This window comes from Ambystoma mexicanum, chromosome 7q, assembly GCF_040938575.1.
Source record: "Ambystoma mexicanum isolate Mex_15411 chromosome 7q, UKY_AmexF1_1, whole genome shotgun sequence".
NCBI classification, from domain to species: domain Eukaryota; kingdom Metazoa; phylum Chordata; class Amphibia; order Caudata; family Ambystomatidae; genus Ambystoma; species Ambystoma mexicanum.
The window spans coordinates 327536831-327551138 of NC_090941.1; the positions used below are offsets into that span (position 1 = coordinate 327536831).

Here is a 14308-nt window from a genome sequence, read left to right on the forward strand (position 1 = left end):
ATTATTGCCCAGAACATAATGGACATTAAATTCTAATATGCACGCCAGAGTATTTGGATGCAAGCAAAACATCTTTTTAAGGCTTCAAAAAATACTTTGACATTTTTTTAACCCAATTTGTTACCCATTATGCCTTTTACAATTTTGAAAATGGTGAAAAGGACGTAAATGAACAAACATTTGCAAGTTGCAATTAGAAAAAAAACATACTCACAGACACATATTCGGGTATGGAAAGCTGGTCTTCTGGCAGAGTCCTCAGTTCCTCATACTGGTCCACTGTTAACTCCAGATCACTCAAACTGCGACGAATATCGCCTGCACGCTCTCTTAATTGTTGATTTGTTTCTTCTAATTGCTTCTGTCGCATCAGGATGGTCTCCATTTCTTGCCTCATTAGCTCTTGATGCTTTCTGATTGACAAAGAAAATCAAAATGTATTACTACCCACAAAAGAATAGCCTTGAAGAAAAACACTGCTTTTTGCTTAATACTGCAATTTTGATTCTCATGCACCTAGTCGATCAAAAAAACTTCTTACCTTAAAGGCATGATCCGGTAAAAAATGTTATTGTCCCTACGGGTCGGCCATGTTTTTTAAGCCTAAGTGGCTCAATTTTAGAAAAATTTCCTATGGACCTTACCCGAGTTTTCGTCCATTAAACGCACGCTAAAACAGGCACCTGGGCGCTGCCATTTTGTGATAATCCTATCTTTTCCCCCCATCGCCCTGGCTGACCTGCTTTTGCGGCACTAAATCAAATCCCCCGCCCCTGAGCCTGACATTATCAAAACATTCATATTCCCCGCCTCTCTTCGTGACATTCCTGTGCTGCGTAGGCAAACGCGCCCAGTCGTCTGCGCGACTCCACACAGAACCCGGAAACCAACACAGATCAACTCACAACACAGCGCGCCACAATTCGGAATATGAAACTGTACTTTAAAATGAAACAGCAACACGGTACATTTGGTAAAGTACATTTATTTGACATTAAATGTTTAGAGAATATTCAGCAATTGCCATATGAACTCTGAAAGCCATTTATTTTCTTTTATCTGTATCCGCAATAACTGTTACGTTTCATCTTGAGTCACGCGCTGTTCATTTATGGTACACAGGGTGTTCATTTTCGTAAAAAGAATCACTTTGGAAGCACGGTGAACCGCAAGGCTGTTCCATCAACTAGGCACTAGTCCAGCGTAAGGGCATGGGGGCCCTTGGCGATCGTCCCATAATATGGTGATCGTGCTCCAGTTGTTGACACGAAGCTGCAGGTGTCTGCTGAAGAATCCATCCACCGGTGTCTCAAACAGATGGCAGTGGCTGAATGGGATCAAATACCTGTTATGAAAACAAAAAAATTATAATTAGTCTCGCTAGCCGAACTTCATTAATATTACTCATTTTATTTATTATGGCCGATCAGAAACTATTTGCTTGCAAGGATAGTTCAATGGAGTATGTTCGTCTCTAAAATCAATGCGAAAAGTAACGAGATAAATCGAGGCCAACACACAATGAGAAACGACTGTCTACATGCCTGTGTAATGATATATGATATGGCATGTGTAACGCGCCTATACACAAGTGTTTCAAGGCGCGACGAGGCAGGGGGGGGGAACAGGGGGAGACAGACAACGATACTACTAGGCCAGGTGTCATTCCGATCGCGAAAGGGGAAGGGGTGAGGGGGGCAAAAGTGCTGTACATGGTTAGTAGAATACAAGATAAATAATAGGGCCAGCTGGTGGCAAGTGCAAGGTAAGTGCCGGGAGAAGGGGCTGAAGGATACAGAGACAGTCCCGTAGTGCAGGTAGGCAGTGCAGGGAAGAGTGGCTGGGCCAAGGAACGAGATAGTTGAGACCTGTGGACCTGCATGCCCATGTGCCCACTACAAACACGTTTCCCTTTCTTTTCCTAGCTCTTCATTCATTCATTTATTCATGCATCCATTCATTAATTCTTCATTCCGGTATAAAAGCGTCTAAAGATTTACTCACATTATATTTGAAATTTCCATTGTGTCTCTGCGTAATGCAGTCTGTAAATCCGACTGTGCTCTTGACAACGATTTTTCGTATACTGAACTAACATGAAACTCGGTCTAGTTTCAGAATTTTCTGCCTTATCGTCTCTTACGTTATTGCACACCCCCTTCAAATGAAGTTCTTTCGGCATGGTCCCTGTCTCAAGGTAAAAAAAACAATACAACCTTATACTTCCGTGTGCGACTTGTGGGCCTCTTCTGGCCGCGAGCTGAAAATCAAAGCCGCTGTCCTTCGCATTCTTTATTTGCAACATCCCATAGTTAAGGCATCTGTGAGAACTTGAAGTTTCGAATCCATCTATGTAGTGCGCCTCAATGTGAAAATGCGAACTGGCTTCTCTCCCAAATGCCACAGCCCACTTGGCACGTTCTAAGGCCCCCAATTTTGTCCCCGTTGTCTGCGAGCTTTGCAGCCCCAAAGAATCATAACTATGGAGACATTTAATTGTTGGATGAAGGTCAGGGAAAGTATAAAGTACCAGAGGAGTTCAGTTAAAAGTGAGATTTATTGTTTGTTTGTTTTATTGTTTGCAATACGCAAGCCACCCCTACAATAACAGTGCGCAACAGTGCGCAGCATTTACATTTACATGAGATGAGACATGAGAAAAATATATACATACACATATATGAGGTGAATAGAGAGAATTCAAAGATGACACCCAGCAATTTCGCCACCCATGATGGTGAAGGTAGGGGTTAGGGTTCCAGGTACGCTGTACAGTAACATTTATTTACAAAAAGACAATCGTGTTGCAATTATTTAAACCGGGATATGTACCTCACAACCAGCTCCCCTTTGGGTGGACATGGCACAGTTGCAATGTTCGGTGGCAACGCATCACTGCTCTGCACAAACGTCCAAAATTCCATATCTGTGCTTCTCTAACACAGCAACAATAAGGCCTTTCACAAAGTCGAACTGCATTTCATCATAGACTGGTTGGATCACCCATTGCTTCTTTCGTTTTGAAAAGCGCTTATTGTAGCGAGGCATCCTTACTTTACCCCTAATCCTAGATTGTTCACGTCCGACATTGCTGTTATGGGCCAAGACCAATAGCTAAAATGCAAGCGCTTTGGTCTGTACTTGAGGCACATATTGTGGAACACCTCCAAACCTCCTGTGTGACAGAATTCGGTCAGTCCTCTCAAATCTCTTTTGTCGAAAACAATCTTCTCAATGGCTTTGTGTGTCGGTGAAGATGGAATCAACCACTTCTTCTTCCTTGCCTCCTCTGGGGACAATGGCCCATGTTCACATTGGTTGAAATGTTGGTTTTCTGACCAGCGGTGAACGTTGGTACAGTGGTGCATCAGTGACCGCCATTTTACAAGTAGTATTTCCACTGACCCTTCACAAGTTTTTGAGCTCCACCAAAGATGGTTTGTGATAGGCTGGGACCACTGCAAAATACTTTCAAAACCTTTCTTTTTACCTGCAGCCGAGATTTTCTTACTGATTGATTTAGCAAGATGTCATACGTCAAATTGATGATTAATATTTGGGAACTGCTCTCTCATTGTCTTGGCAATTGAAACGTGTCTGTCCGTGACTGAGTTCGATGTCCATTCCCCTTGATTGTAGATCTTGCACTGATTTTATAAATCCTAGTTTCTCCATGGCCACTGAGGATGTACATTGTGACACCTGCACGACCAACAAACTCACAATTTTCTTACTATCCATGTCCTGAAAGTGGTAGGTGCAGTACTTGGCAGAAAATCCAGGGCTGTCGCACTGTCCATCGCTGGCTAGCCTGAATCGTTTCCTTTCAAATGTACTTGCTAGAGACAATTGTTCAATTTTCCAAGCATCACTTATGGCCGGAAACAGATAATCACGTTGGTATACGTAGTACAGCGCTTTAGAAATTAAATGGAGTCCCACAAACTGAAAGAATGCCTCTAACTTTCTAAAACTGGAGCCACTAAAAAGTGATGCAGCTGCACACAGTAGATTGCCTGCTGGCAGTTTCCCCGGCATCGGTTGTGCAGACCATGAGAACATATGATTTAATCTACAGGCAGCCTTTATTTTGACGTTACTGCCTTTTATTTGACGAGTCACATTATTCAATGGCTTCCCACATACTTTCCCTCTAACGGAATGCCCACATTTCAGCATACTTATAATATCCATCAAACAACTGTTGAATACAATGTATTTGCTCTTTCATTAGATTGTCATCCGGCGTCAACGTTGTGGAGATTTCAACACATTGGAAAGTAATATCGCCGATATCAAGTTCTGATGCGTCGATGGATGCTGCTGGTTCATTCTCAGTCATTTCAACATCTGTTACTTGAGCATTAATGGGAGAACACAACAATGTCAACAGGTTTTTGGGTGGCAATTTTTTGGCGGGTGTAGATTGTGTGAATTGAACTTCAATAAGCGGTGGTGCGGTCTCACTGTAGCAATGGTCCAATGCAACTTTGCTGTATTCTCCAAACTCAGCAAATTCAGTTTCTGGCCATTGGACAGGAGCATCTCGAGCCTGAACACGCTGCGCCTCAATGAATAGTTCCTCCATAGTGTACATGGTCTGGCAAGCAACATCTCTCATTCGCTTCACTGTCTGTGTATGTATAGTTCTGACACCCACGGGTAACTAGAGGAGAGATTGGAAAAGGGATATTCAGTTTAAACACAAGATAAAGTGTAGTCCAATTGACTGGAAAAAAACATAATAGTCCCCAGCACAAACATTTTTGAAAAGTTATGAACGGTTTGTGACTAACCTTTTTTTGGTTTCTTTTCTTTGCAACTTTTTTGACTCGACCAACATCTGCACGCTGTAGCTCCGATTCGTTTCCGCATGTCCTCCCTTCCTCTTGCGCTGCAACGACTAGATTTTCTGTATCCGCATAGACCGCACGGAATGAGGCTCCGTCGACTCCCTGAAACATAGTACTTTCATTACTATGTATCAAAATATTGTTAGCATAAAACACACGTGCGGACAAACACACAGGTACATCTCAATAGCCAAACACGATTTAAACTTTGTTTGGAACAATCAAACGACAAGTATTCGACCAGTGATGATGTAGTTCGATGGAACTGTCAGCATCCATAGCTCAGGCTCCGCATGGACTGCCATGAATGGTTGTATTGGAGCGGAGGCATCAGCATCTCCCTGAAACACAGTACTTGCATTAGTATGGTTTTCAATATTTGCAACATAACACACACTTGGAGTCGACGGCACAGGTACATATAAAGAGATAACCACAAATGATGCATTGTCTAAAACAATAAAGGAAACTCAAAATATGCAGATTTCAACGACTGATTTCACCGATTCCTTTACATCTGCATCTAAATGGGATGTTGTGATTATAGTGGAAGCTCCGTCGTCTCCCTGAAACACAGCACTTGCGTTAATAGGGAAGACAGTCTAGCAAATGTATTCACGTTATATGATGGAGCTGTCAGTATCCATACCTCGTGCTGCTGAAGAATATCTATGGATGTTGCAAATGTAGTGCGCACTTCCGAAAGCTGTTGCGCCGATTCGTATACGCAAGGTCCCGCTTCCGCTTCCCCTGGAATTACTTGAATGTCAGGCTCTGCATCAAGTGCAGGGGTTGACGCTCCATCAACTGCCTGAAACATAGTACTCGCATTAGGAAGGACTACAATATTGAAAACATAACACACACTTGGGGTCGACAGCACTGGTACATATCAATGGCTAACCACGAATGAAACATTGCGTAGAACAATCAAACGACAAGTATTACAGCTCTGATGATGACGCTCGATGGAGCTGTCAGTATCCATACCTCCTGCTGGTGAGGAACATCTAGAAATGTTGTAGATGTGGCGGGCGCTTCAGCATCTCCCTGAAAGACAGTACTTGCATTAGCATGGATAACACTAATTATAACTGAAAACAAACACCAGTGGACGGTAACTAAGGTGTATATCAATTGGAAAGCACAAACCAAAACATTCGAAAAAATAGTTACACGATAGAATAAAACTATTACTTGACACGCATAAAACAAGTCTGTAGCGGAGTAGCATAGCAAGATTACCCGATACGCGCTAGAAGTGGTTGATAACTGCGAGCATGTCAAGGATGTAGAATGTTCTTGCTTCAGATTGAAGGGAGATGATTGATAATGAAATGCCAATATTAAAAATAGCCATGTAAGGCGACAGAATACTTGAAAAATGTGCAATATAGCGCAGTTCCCTGTTCCCATATATATACACATTTCGTTTGTGGGTTATGAAATCGAAAAATAATTTATTGATAAATGTCATTATTCAAAAAGCTATACACTCATATCAATATCCAAAGTATTACAAGGGATACAACACCTAAAATATCAATTAATCCATTAGGCTACCTACACACTGCCGCAAGGCCTAAAGCTAAATGCGGACACTTGACTCACCAGAGGCGGAATGTGGACGAATAGAGTGGGAATAGCGTTTGCGAGCAATTTCCGTGTCGTTCGCCGTTTATTCTTCTTTGTTACCCAAGATGTGGCGTACATGTCCGAGGAAAGGTGCAGGCTGCAGATGCGGTATCAATCACCCCTCTTGTCCTGTAAGACTTGTTGAACTCTACTTTCAAGCTCATCCATTGGATATCCGCAATGTCTGACCCGTTCTCTGATTCGATCAACAGTTTTCGGGAACACATGCATTGTAGTGCCTTCAGATTTCGCATGGGTCTTCGAAGGGCAACCGCTAATCGAACAGGCAGGCATTGTTGACAAATCTGAAAAGTAAATATCGACATTATTATACAATATTCATGAATAAAGATTTGATGCAAAACTCTATGCTAAACTCTGAACATGTGACTCGTCCCTTGGATGTTCTGTCTTGCACGAGAGGGAAACATGCTTACATTATAGACTGGACCCCCGAAGGATGCAATTCGATGACAATTGACAGAGATGAAAATAAATAGATCTATTGATAGCATAGCAATGGAAATTCAAGTCAATAGCAATGAGACCAATGAACATAGCACTATTGGGTACTCTACTCGCAAATAGATAGAAATGAAAAAATCTGCGAAATATGACCAGGATATATGGCCTTACCTTGACCAACAAACAGTTGGATTCAGCAAGCAGAGCAGTATGTTGCGGGAGAATAGGTGGATGGCCACAGGTAGCGGACTGATGGGTATGCTCGAAGCAGTCACAGAAGTTCACCGATAGCACGATGACGAGCAGATTAGCATAGATCTCAGTGGTTCTCAGGTAGAAGGTTCAGGAGTTGACTTGCAAAGCACAAAGATGTTCTCATGAGACATATCGAGCGGTTTTTAAAGTATTAGAAACTGGGGTGTGTTTGTGAATGAATGACGTATGTATGTCGTGGTATTAGCGTGGCGGCCTGCTTGAAGGGGAGGCCTGCATGGAGACACGGTGTCTGAGGAGGCCATGTGACCGATGGCCCCTTGGCGTGGGATACCTTTTCAAGTGTACATGTAGTTTAGCTCCTTTGCCTTTCGCGCCCCTGACAGCGCGCATCCACTGGCGCGCACCTCCTTTGATAGAGGGTGGGATCGAGGGGCCTGGGGCGTGCAGATAAGGCACAGGAAGACTGCTGAATGGAGACCCCTTGCCCTCTACTGCAGTATATCGTTGCCTACCAATAACAAATGCCACATACCAGAGATTCTTGTGAGCACAGACCCACACTTCAACCAGTGTATTATAATGGTAAAGACCCTTGACCTAAGGCCTGTATAATCCAATGTTAATTGACATTATAGATATATGTGTGGCTATTATAGACACATAACCTACTGAAAGACTTTGAACAAGTGTTATTTAGTGCATGCATTATCGAGAATATTTCATTTTAGCTTAGACAGATAGTGACTACCATGCTTCACAGCGACCATAACCTTCACCAATTCGGCGCACAGATGTCTGACGTCCATCCTTGAATGGAGACACACTTGATTCATTTAAAAAAATCGAAACAACCGTTGTTAAAATATATGTGATGTTTTATTTTGTAACTTATTTTCATGGCACAAAAATACAAGACTTTAAAGATTATAGAGGTCAGGTTGCAGCACAGCGAGAGAAAATCCCCTGTACTGACCGCTGTCACTCGGGAACGTTTCTCTTATGGCACGAACGGCACAGGCAGGTATCACTCTTCGAACGCGGTGTCCAAGCCTCCTGTGGAGCCACCATGTAAAGGAACGATAGGCCACCAGCCTGTACCACCTGTGAAAAGGAATGAAACAAACTGTTTTTAAATGACCAAGATAAGTTTTTCCCCCCCTGTGCCAAGCCCTTTTTGGTGATTTTGGTATTGCAACACTCAATACTTTCTAACATTTTCTCCTTAATTAACCCCTTCAGTGCCAAGGACGAGCTATCTCGTCCTTGGCACTGTGGAGGTAATCCCAAGGACGAGATATCTCGTCCTTGGCACTTAAAAGGTTAATAAGCGTTTGTTGTCAATGACAATTCTTGTAACTAATGGCATTCAGCACGGACAAATGCTATCTAGACAATGCACACTATTGAACGACTTTCATGCGTTACTATGAGATGAATATATAATTTTGGATATAGTAGAAGACCATGAAATAGGAGTGGTATGACAAGCAGAGTATACTTACTCGTTACTCGGATTACGAGGACGAACAGTTGCGCGAAGTTCGTGCATAAGCACCATCATTATTCTCAAAACGGCCCGTGTGAGGCAGGCTGCCCTGAAGTCTGGCAGCTCGGTGATGCATTGCGGTCGTGGCTCGCCTTCCGAAATGTAGGCCAGGCATCCCGAGCTTTCTCGGCAGCAGCAGTTCTCGTCCTCGGTTGGCATTAGCTCGCACCGATTGCATGTGCACCAGGTGGAGACGCCGTCCATGCGACTAGGCCCAGGCGCTTCATCTGTTGAATCGTCCTCCCAACTGTTGTCCGAACCCCCATCGTTTTCGCGTGCTTCCCTTTCCAGTAGTTCCTCCTCGGTATACTCAGGCTCGTACATGTAGGGCATTATTGTAGCCATTGTGTGGTAAACAAAGTACAATAATTTATAGAGATGGTACAGGTGTTCACACGGGCTACAAGCGGCGAAGGTAGCTGACCAGAGCACAGAAACGGGTCACAGAATAGTCAAAGTAACACAGAGAGCGGAATGGAATCGGAAATCTGCTGCTGTGTGTTGTGAAACGGTCTGTTTATACTTATTGAGGAAAGAGGCGTCCTGCCATTTCCATGGCGACACGTCATTAGCTGAGGCGCAGCGATTGTTGACACAAAACGTGCTTTGGCGTTGGGAAATGGGCGGTACGCGTCTGCTGATGACAGGCTCAGGGGCAGGGGATTTGATTTAGTGCCACAAAAGCAGGTCAGCCAGGGCAATGGGGGAAATGATAGGATTATCACAAAATGGCAGCGCCCAGAAGCCTGTTTTCCCGTGCGTTGAATGGATGAAAACTCGGTAAGGTCCATAGGAATTTTTTCTAAAATCGAGCCACTTGGGCGTAAAAAAACATGGCCGACCCGTAGGGACAATAACATTTTTACCGGATCATGCCTTTAATATTTGTATTTTTATAAGGCACACCCAACTCCTGAGGTAGCTGGGCACATATATATATATATATATAGACAGGAATATATAGCAAATAAGTTGGTGGAAGTACAAACAAGGGAAAATCAATGCATAGATACTTAGTAATAGGACAAAAGGTAGTAGTTGCAATGTAGTAGAGTGATCAGGAATTGTTGTGGCAGAGGTGCTGCGTGGCTCTTGTATCAGTCTCCTTTTATGTCAGTGCAATTCCTCTCTCTCTCACTCTGGCTCTATGCTGCACCACTTATGTGTATTCTAAATGCCTCCAGGCATCCAGAGAACACAGAAAGGCTAGGGTGGCCTGGGACAAGGTAGGCAAGCGGTTGATCCTGCTGTAAAGAGGACAAGGGGTCTGAAATGCATGAAGTGTTCTGGGGAGCAGGCTGTGAGGTGAAAACCATTAAGCTGCCACAAGCACAGACATTTTCCCATAGATGAGCGACTGTGTTGTGGTTTCTTGATTCAGCCAGATTGTTTTGTCCCAGGTCACTGGAAGAGTTTCAAAGAAGGAAGCCGACACAAAGGTGGCACGGTGCTGGCTATAGGACTATCTGTGCATAAAAGGCCCTCAATATCCCTATATTCTAAGAGGGGTTTCCCGGCCTAAAACGAATACTAAAGGATCTGTCGGAATGCCCATCAAATTAAATTCCACCGTCCTGTGTCACGATCTACTTCTAGCCCTCGCACTACAACTAAAAGGATAAACAAACAAAGTTCCTTCTTCAGGAGAATGGCTCCCTTTCTCCTGCTGCCTGCTCGGGTAATGTCCAAAAGACTGTTCTCTTGCAACAAAAAAAGCCAGGGGGAAGGACTCCCTTCCCCTGGTTTGCGAGTTTCACACAGCATATATGCAATTCCACATCCAGGAGAATGTCCCCCTTCTCCTGGTATTGTGTGGCACACTTCTTTCTCAAAATCTTCAGCTTGAGGTACACTTTTCCCCTCTGGTTTGCTGTTAGCCAAGTCCCAAATCCTTCTTTGTTGATCACTGGTCTTAATGCCATCATTGCAATGAGGATGTTTATTTACTGGGCATTTGTTAGGCGCCTATACAACAGAATTGTGTTTCGAGGCGCCACAAAACTAAGTGGGGAGGGAACCGGAGAGTAAATAACAGTAGCAAAAACATAACAATACAATCCTGGTCCTAATAGGCCTTGTGACATTCGGATTTGCAAGTGCAGTCAAGAGAAGTAAGGGGGATAGAGAGGGTGAGTATGGAGGGGGGTGAAGGGAGCAGGGTAAGGGCAAGTGCTGGTGGGGGCCCAGGAGTGAAGTGCCAAGCGGAGCCAGGAAGGAAGCCGCTGGCTAAGTGAAATGGCAGAGGAATCCCATGGGTGGGTTGCAGAGCCTTCAGACATGGGGTCTGTAAGGGGAGTGCTGGACTGTGGAGGATGGAGGGGCTGGAGTGCTGGCGTCGACTGGGCAGTGGGCCTGGTAACCTGTGTGATTCTCAAAGGACTAGGCCGCCAGTCTCCTCGGCAGTGGGGTCATTAGCAGGGAAGGGAAAAGGGAAAGAGGTAGATAACAGCAGATTTTGAGAAGTTTCTGGAACTTTAGAATGTCCGGCTCAAGTCAGAGGGGCAGGGAGGCTGTTCCAAAGAGAGACTCCAGCCGAGGAGAGAGACCAGCCCCATTCCCTCTGCTTGGAGAAGCATTTGACAAGCAGAGAGTTGTAGTTAAAGGAGCAGAGGGCTCAAGCAGGTAGCTATTTAGGGAGGGACTGTAGGAGATAGCCTTGTCCCAGGCCAAAGAAAGCCTTGTGGATGATGCAGAGGGTCTTAAATGTGATCCCTGCAGCCAACGGGAGCCAGTGGAGGGGTTTTAGGGCTGGAGAGATATGGTCCCTGGGTTTGAGGCCAATGATGAGTCTTGCAGCCCTATTCTGTATTAGCTGAAGGGGGCGAAGAGAGGAAAGGGTGAGATTGAGGAAGAGGCTGTTGCAGTAGTCCAGCCTAGAGAGGACCAAAGCTTTGGAGACAATGAGCTTCTCGGGAAAGCTGAGGAAAGGAAGAATGCCTGTAAGGAGGTGAAGCTGAAGTGGGTCTTCTTGGCAAGGTGCAAGATGTGAGGTGAAGGAGAGAGCAGAGTCAAAGAAGACTCCAAGGTTTTTGGCCTCACAGGATGGGGAGTGTAGAGGGCCCAAGGAGGGCAGCCAGAAGGTAGGAGGGGAAACAGGGCGCAGGTGTCCCAATAAGAAGTATCTCCGTCTTACTAGAAGTGCTTGAGGGAACGAGGGGAAAGAGCCAGTGGCGAGGCAGTGGTTGCAGAAAATCGGCAAGAACCAGGGCGAGAGAGGAGAGGTTGTCCTTAATGGTGCTCGAAGAGCAGGGGTGCACCCGTTTGGATGAGACAGTCAGAGCAGACACGTTTAGAGACCTCATCAGGTGTTGTGGGTAGGAGGGAGGAAAGTGCGGGGGCTGAGGGGAAGAGAAGGGAGGACAGGGGGGACAAATCCCCCCCCCACAATTTTAAGTGGGGGGGGATGTACTGTCATTTATCCCCCCCCCGAATATGTGTTTGGTGTGTTGTGCAGGGATCTGTTTTTGAAGTGGGGCAGGGGCTGCTTACTATGTAAGCTGCCCTCTTCCCCTCTGGCCCACAAAGCAAGGGGGCAATACCCTGGAGTCAGATGGGTGATCATCTGCCCCCAGGGAAGGGGGGCAAACTAGAATATTTTTTTTTAATGTAGTTTTGGATGGGTGGGACCACTAGTCACCTGGGATTTGTGCAAGGGGAGGCCCTCTCCCCCCACCCTAAGTGGATGGGGGGCACCTTTTGTAGCTCTCCCTGGCAGCAGATTTCTGCCCCTAGGAAGGGATACATGAGATGCCCCCATCCATTTGGGGTGGGGGGGAAGCCACTGCAAATATTGGCAGAGCCACCCCCCAAGCCGGTGGCAGTATGTTTCCCCCCAGCCCCGGGGGCAGATGGCCACACACATGTGCCCATCTGCCCCTAGGAAAGGGGCAAAACTAAAATAAAACAAATTATAACTTGTTTTGGGTGGGTGTGGGGGGGCTCTGAACCACCATAGATGTTTTTAGTAGAAAGGGGGGTGGCCATCTCCCACCCACCCCAAATGGATGGGGGCATCTCATGTAGCCTTCGCTGGGGGCAGATTTCTAGCCCAATCTGCCCCTAGGAAAGGGGCAAAACTAAAATAAAACAAATTATAACTTGTTTTGAGTGGATGTGGGGAGTCACTAAACCACCATGGATGTTTTAGTGGAAAGAGGTGCCCACGGTGTCCTCTTTTTGCAAATGCATGGGGTTTCCCGTTTTCCTTGGTGGCTTCGAGACCCTAGGCCCAAATCTGTATGTTGTCCACATGAGCAAAATCTGCTCTGCCGAAGGGCTTCTTGGTGTTACCAATGGGGTAGCCTTTTCCCTTTGCGCCGATGTAGATGCACCAACACATGTGAGGTACCGTTTTTGTCAGGAAACCTGTGGGAACGTGGGAAGGTAGGCCATGTGTTGGCTGCGTGTTTCAGTGGGTGACCAGAGTGAAATGTGCGGAAATTGTGATTTTTTCCTGTCATTTTCCCGATTTTCTCACAAACTATGGAATCTTTCCCTACATAGTTGTTGCCTGCCCTGCACAAATCACCCCTTCCTAAACTTGGAATATTGTCTACTTTTCATAAATGTATGCCTTTCTGGCTTTCCATTCAGCTTTCCTTCCATTCCGTCCACGCATGTCCTATTGGACAAAAAAAACGCCAAAATCACCTACCTCTCACAAAACGGCTGATTAGCATATCAAAACGTTATTTTGGTTTCCACTCAATCTGTTCTTGAAAGCCTGGCAAATCCAGCACAGCAAACCATTTGTTCCTAGCTCCTACAAGGAAAACACCACAGGCTTCTTTGTACAACATTTTATTGGCATTTTCTGGGAAAAAAAAACAAAATGTTCTCCTTTTTGGTTATTTTCTTTCACCCCCCTACAGCAAACTAGGATTTCTGGGTGGCGTTACGACCGCCTACATTTGGGGAAAAAGGGGCTAACTTTGGCCGAGTATCTCATGTAACAAAGAAGTTACAAGGGATTGAATGGCGACATACCGAAATCACCAAAAAAGGCTTTGGCACTGGAGGGAAATACCCATGGCAGTTAAGGGGTTAAGACAGTAAAGCCCCAGAGGAGAAATCATTTGTAAGGTAGCTCAGTTAATTAGAGCTCCAAATGCAGATTGTGCACAGGAATATGTTGTGTTCACTTCCTGGCTTAATCTTCCGGTGGGATAATAGGCAGAGTGAATGCATTCAGCTTCTGATGCAACAGCATTTTCCAGGTCAATTGGTTCAGAAAAAGTGGTGGAAAACACTATTAGTGTTGCTTTTTCTAATTAGCCAGATTTTCGTGCATTTTCTGGGTGGATTTCGGGAGCCGAGTGGACATGCCACTGTATTTCCCGCTCCACCAGACAAATGCGGCCTTACTGCCAGCATGGATTCTCATGCTGGAAATAAGGAAAGGGATTCCTCTGGGATCTGCTTGGAAATTAAACCTGGTAAAAGCGGGTGGAGTCCAGAGGAAGCTAACCAGAGGCTAACCACTCCAAAATGGCCGCCCGCACCAATTCCTTGTTGTTGCTGCCTAATCCACACCCAGGCAGGCAACCAGAAACCTGACTGTCCGCCTTGTGCTATTCTTGCTCCCATCAGGTGT

General features: G+C 45.3%; 1 protein-coding gene across 1 annotated transcript in view; it reads right to left on the minus strand.

Moving 5' to 3' along the window:
* Positions 1-14308, minus strand: part of PIBF1 (progesterone immunomodulatory binding factor 1) — a 1771771-nt gene that overhangs the window by 1600199 nt on the left and 157264 nt on the right. The window contains exon 4 of the mRNA XM_069639889.1: positions 215-413. Within this exon, the coding sequence (XP_069495990.1) occupies positions 215-413 (199 nt within the window). The remainder of the gene's footprint in view (positions 1-214; positions 414-14308) is intronic.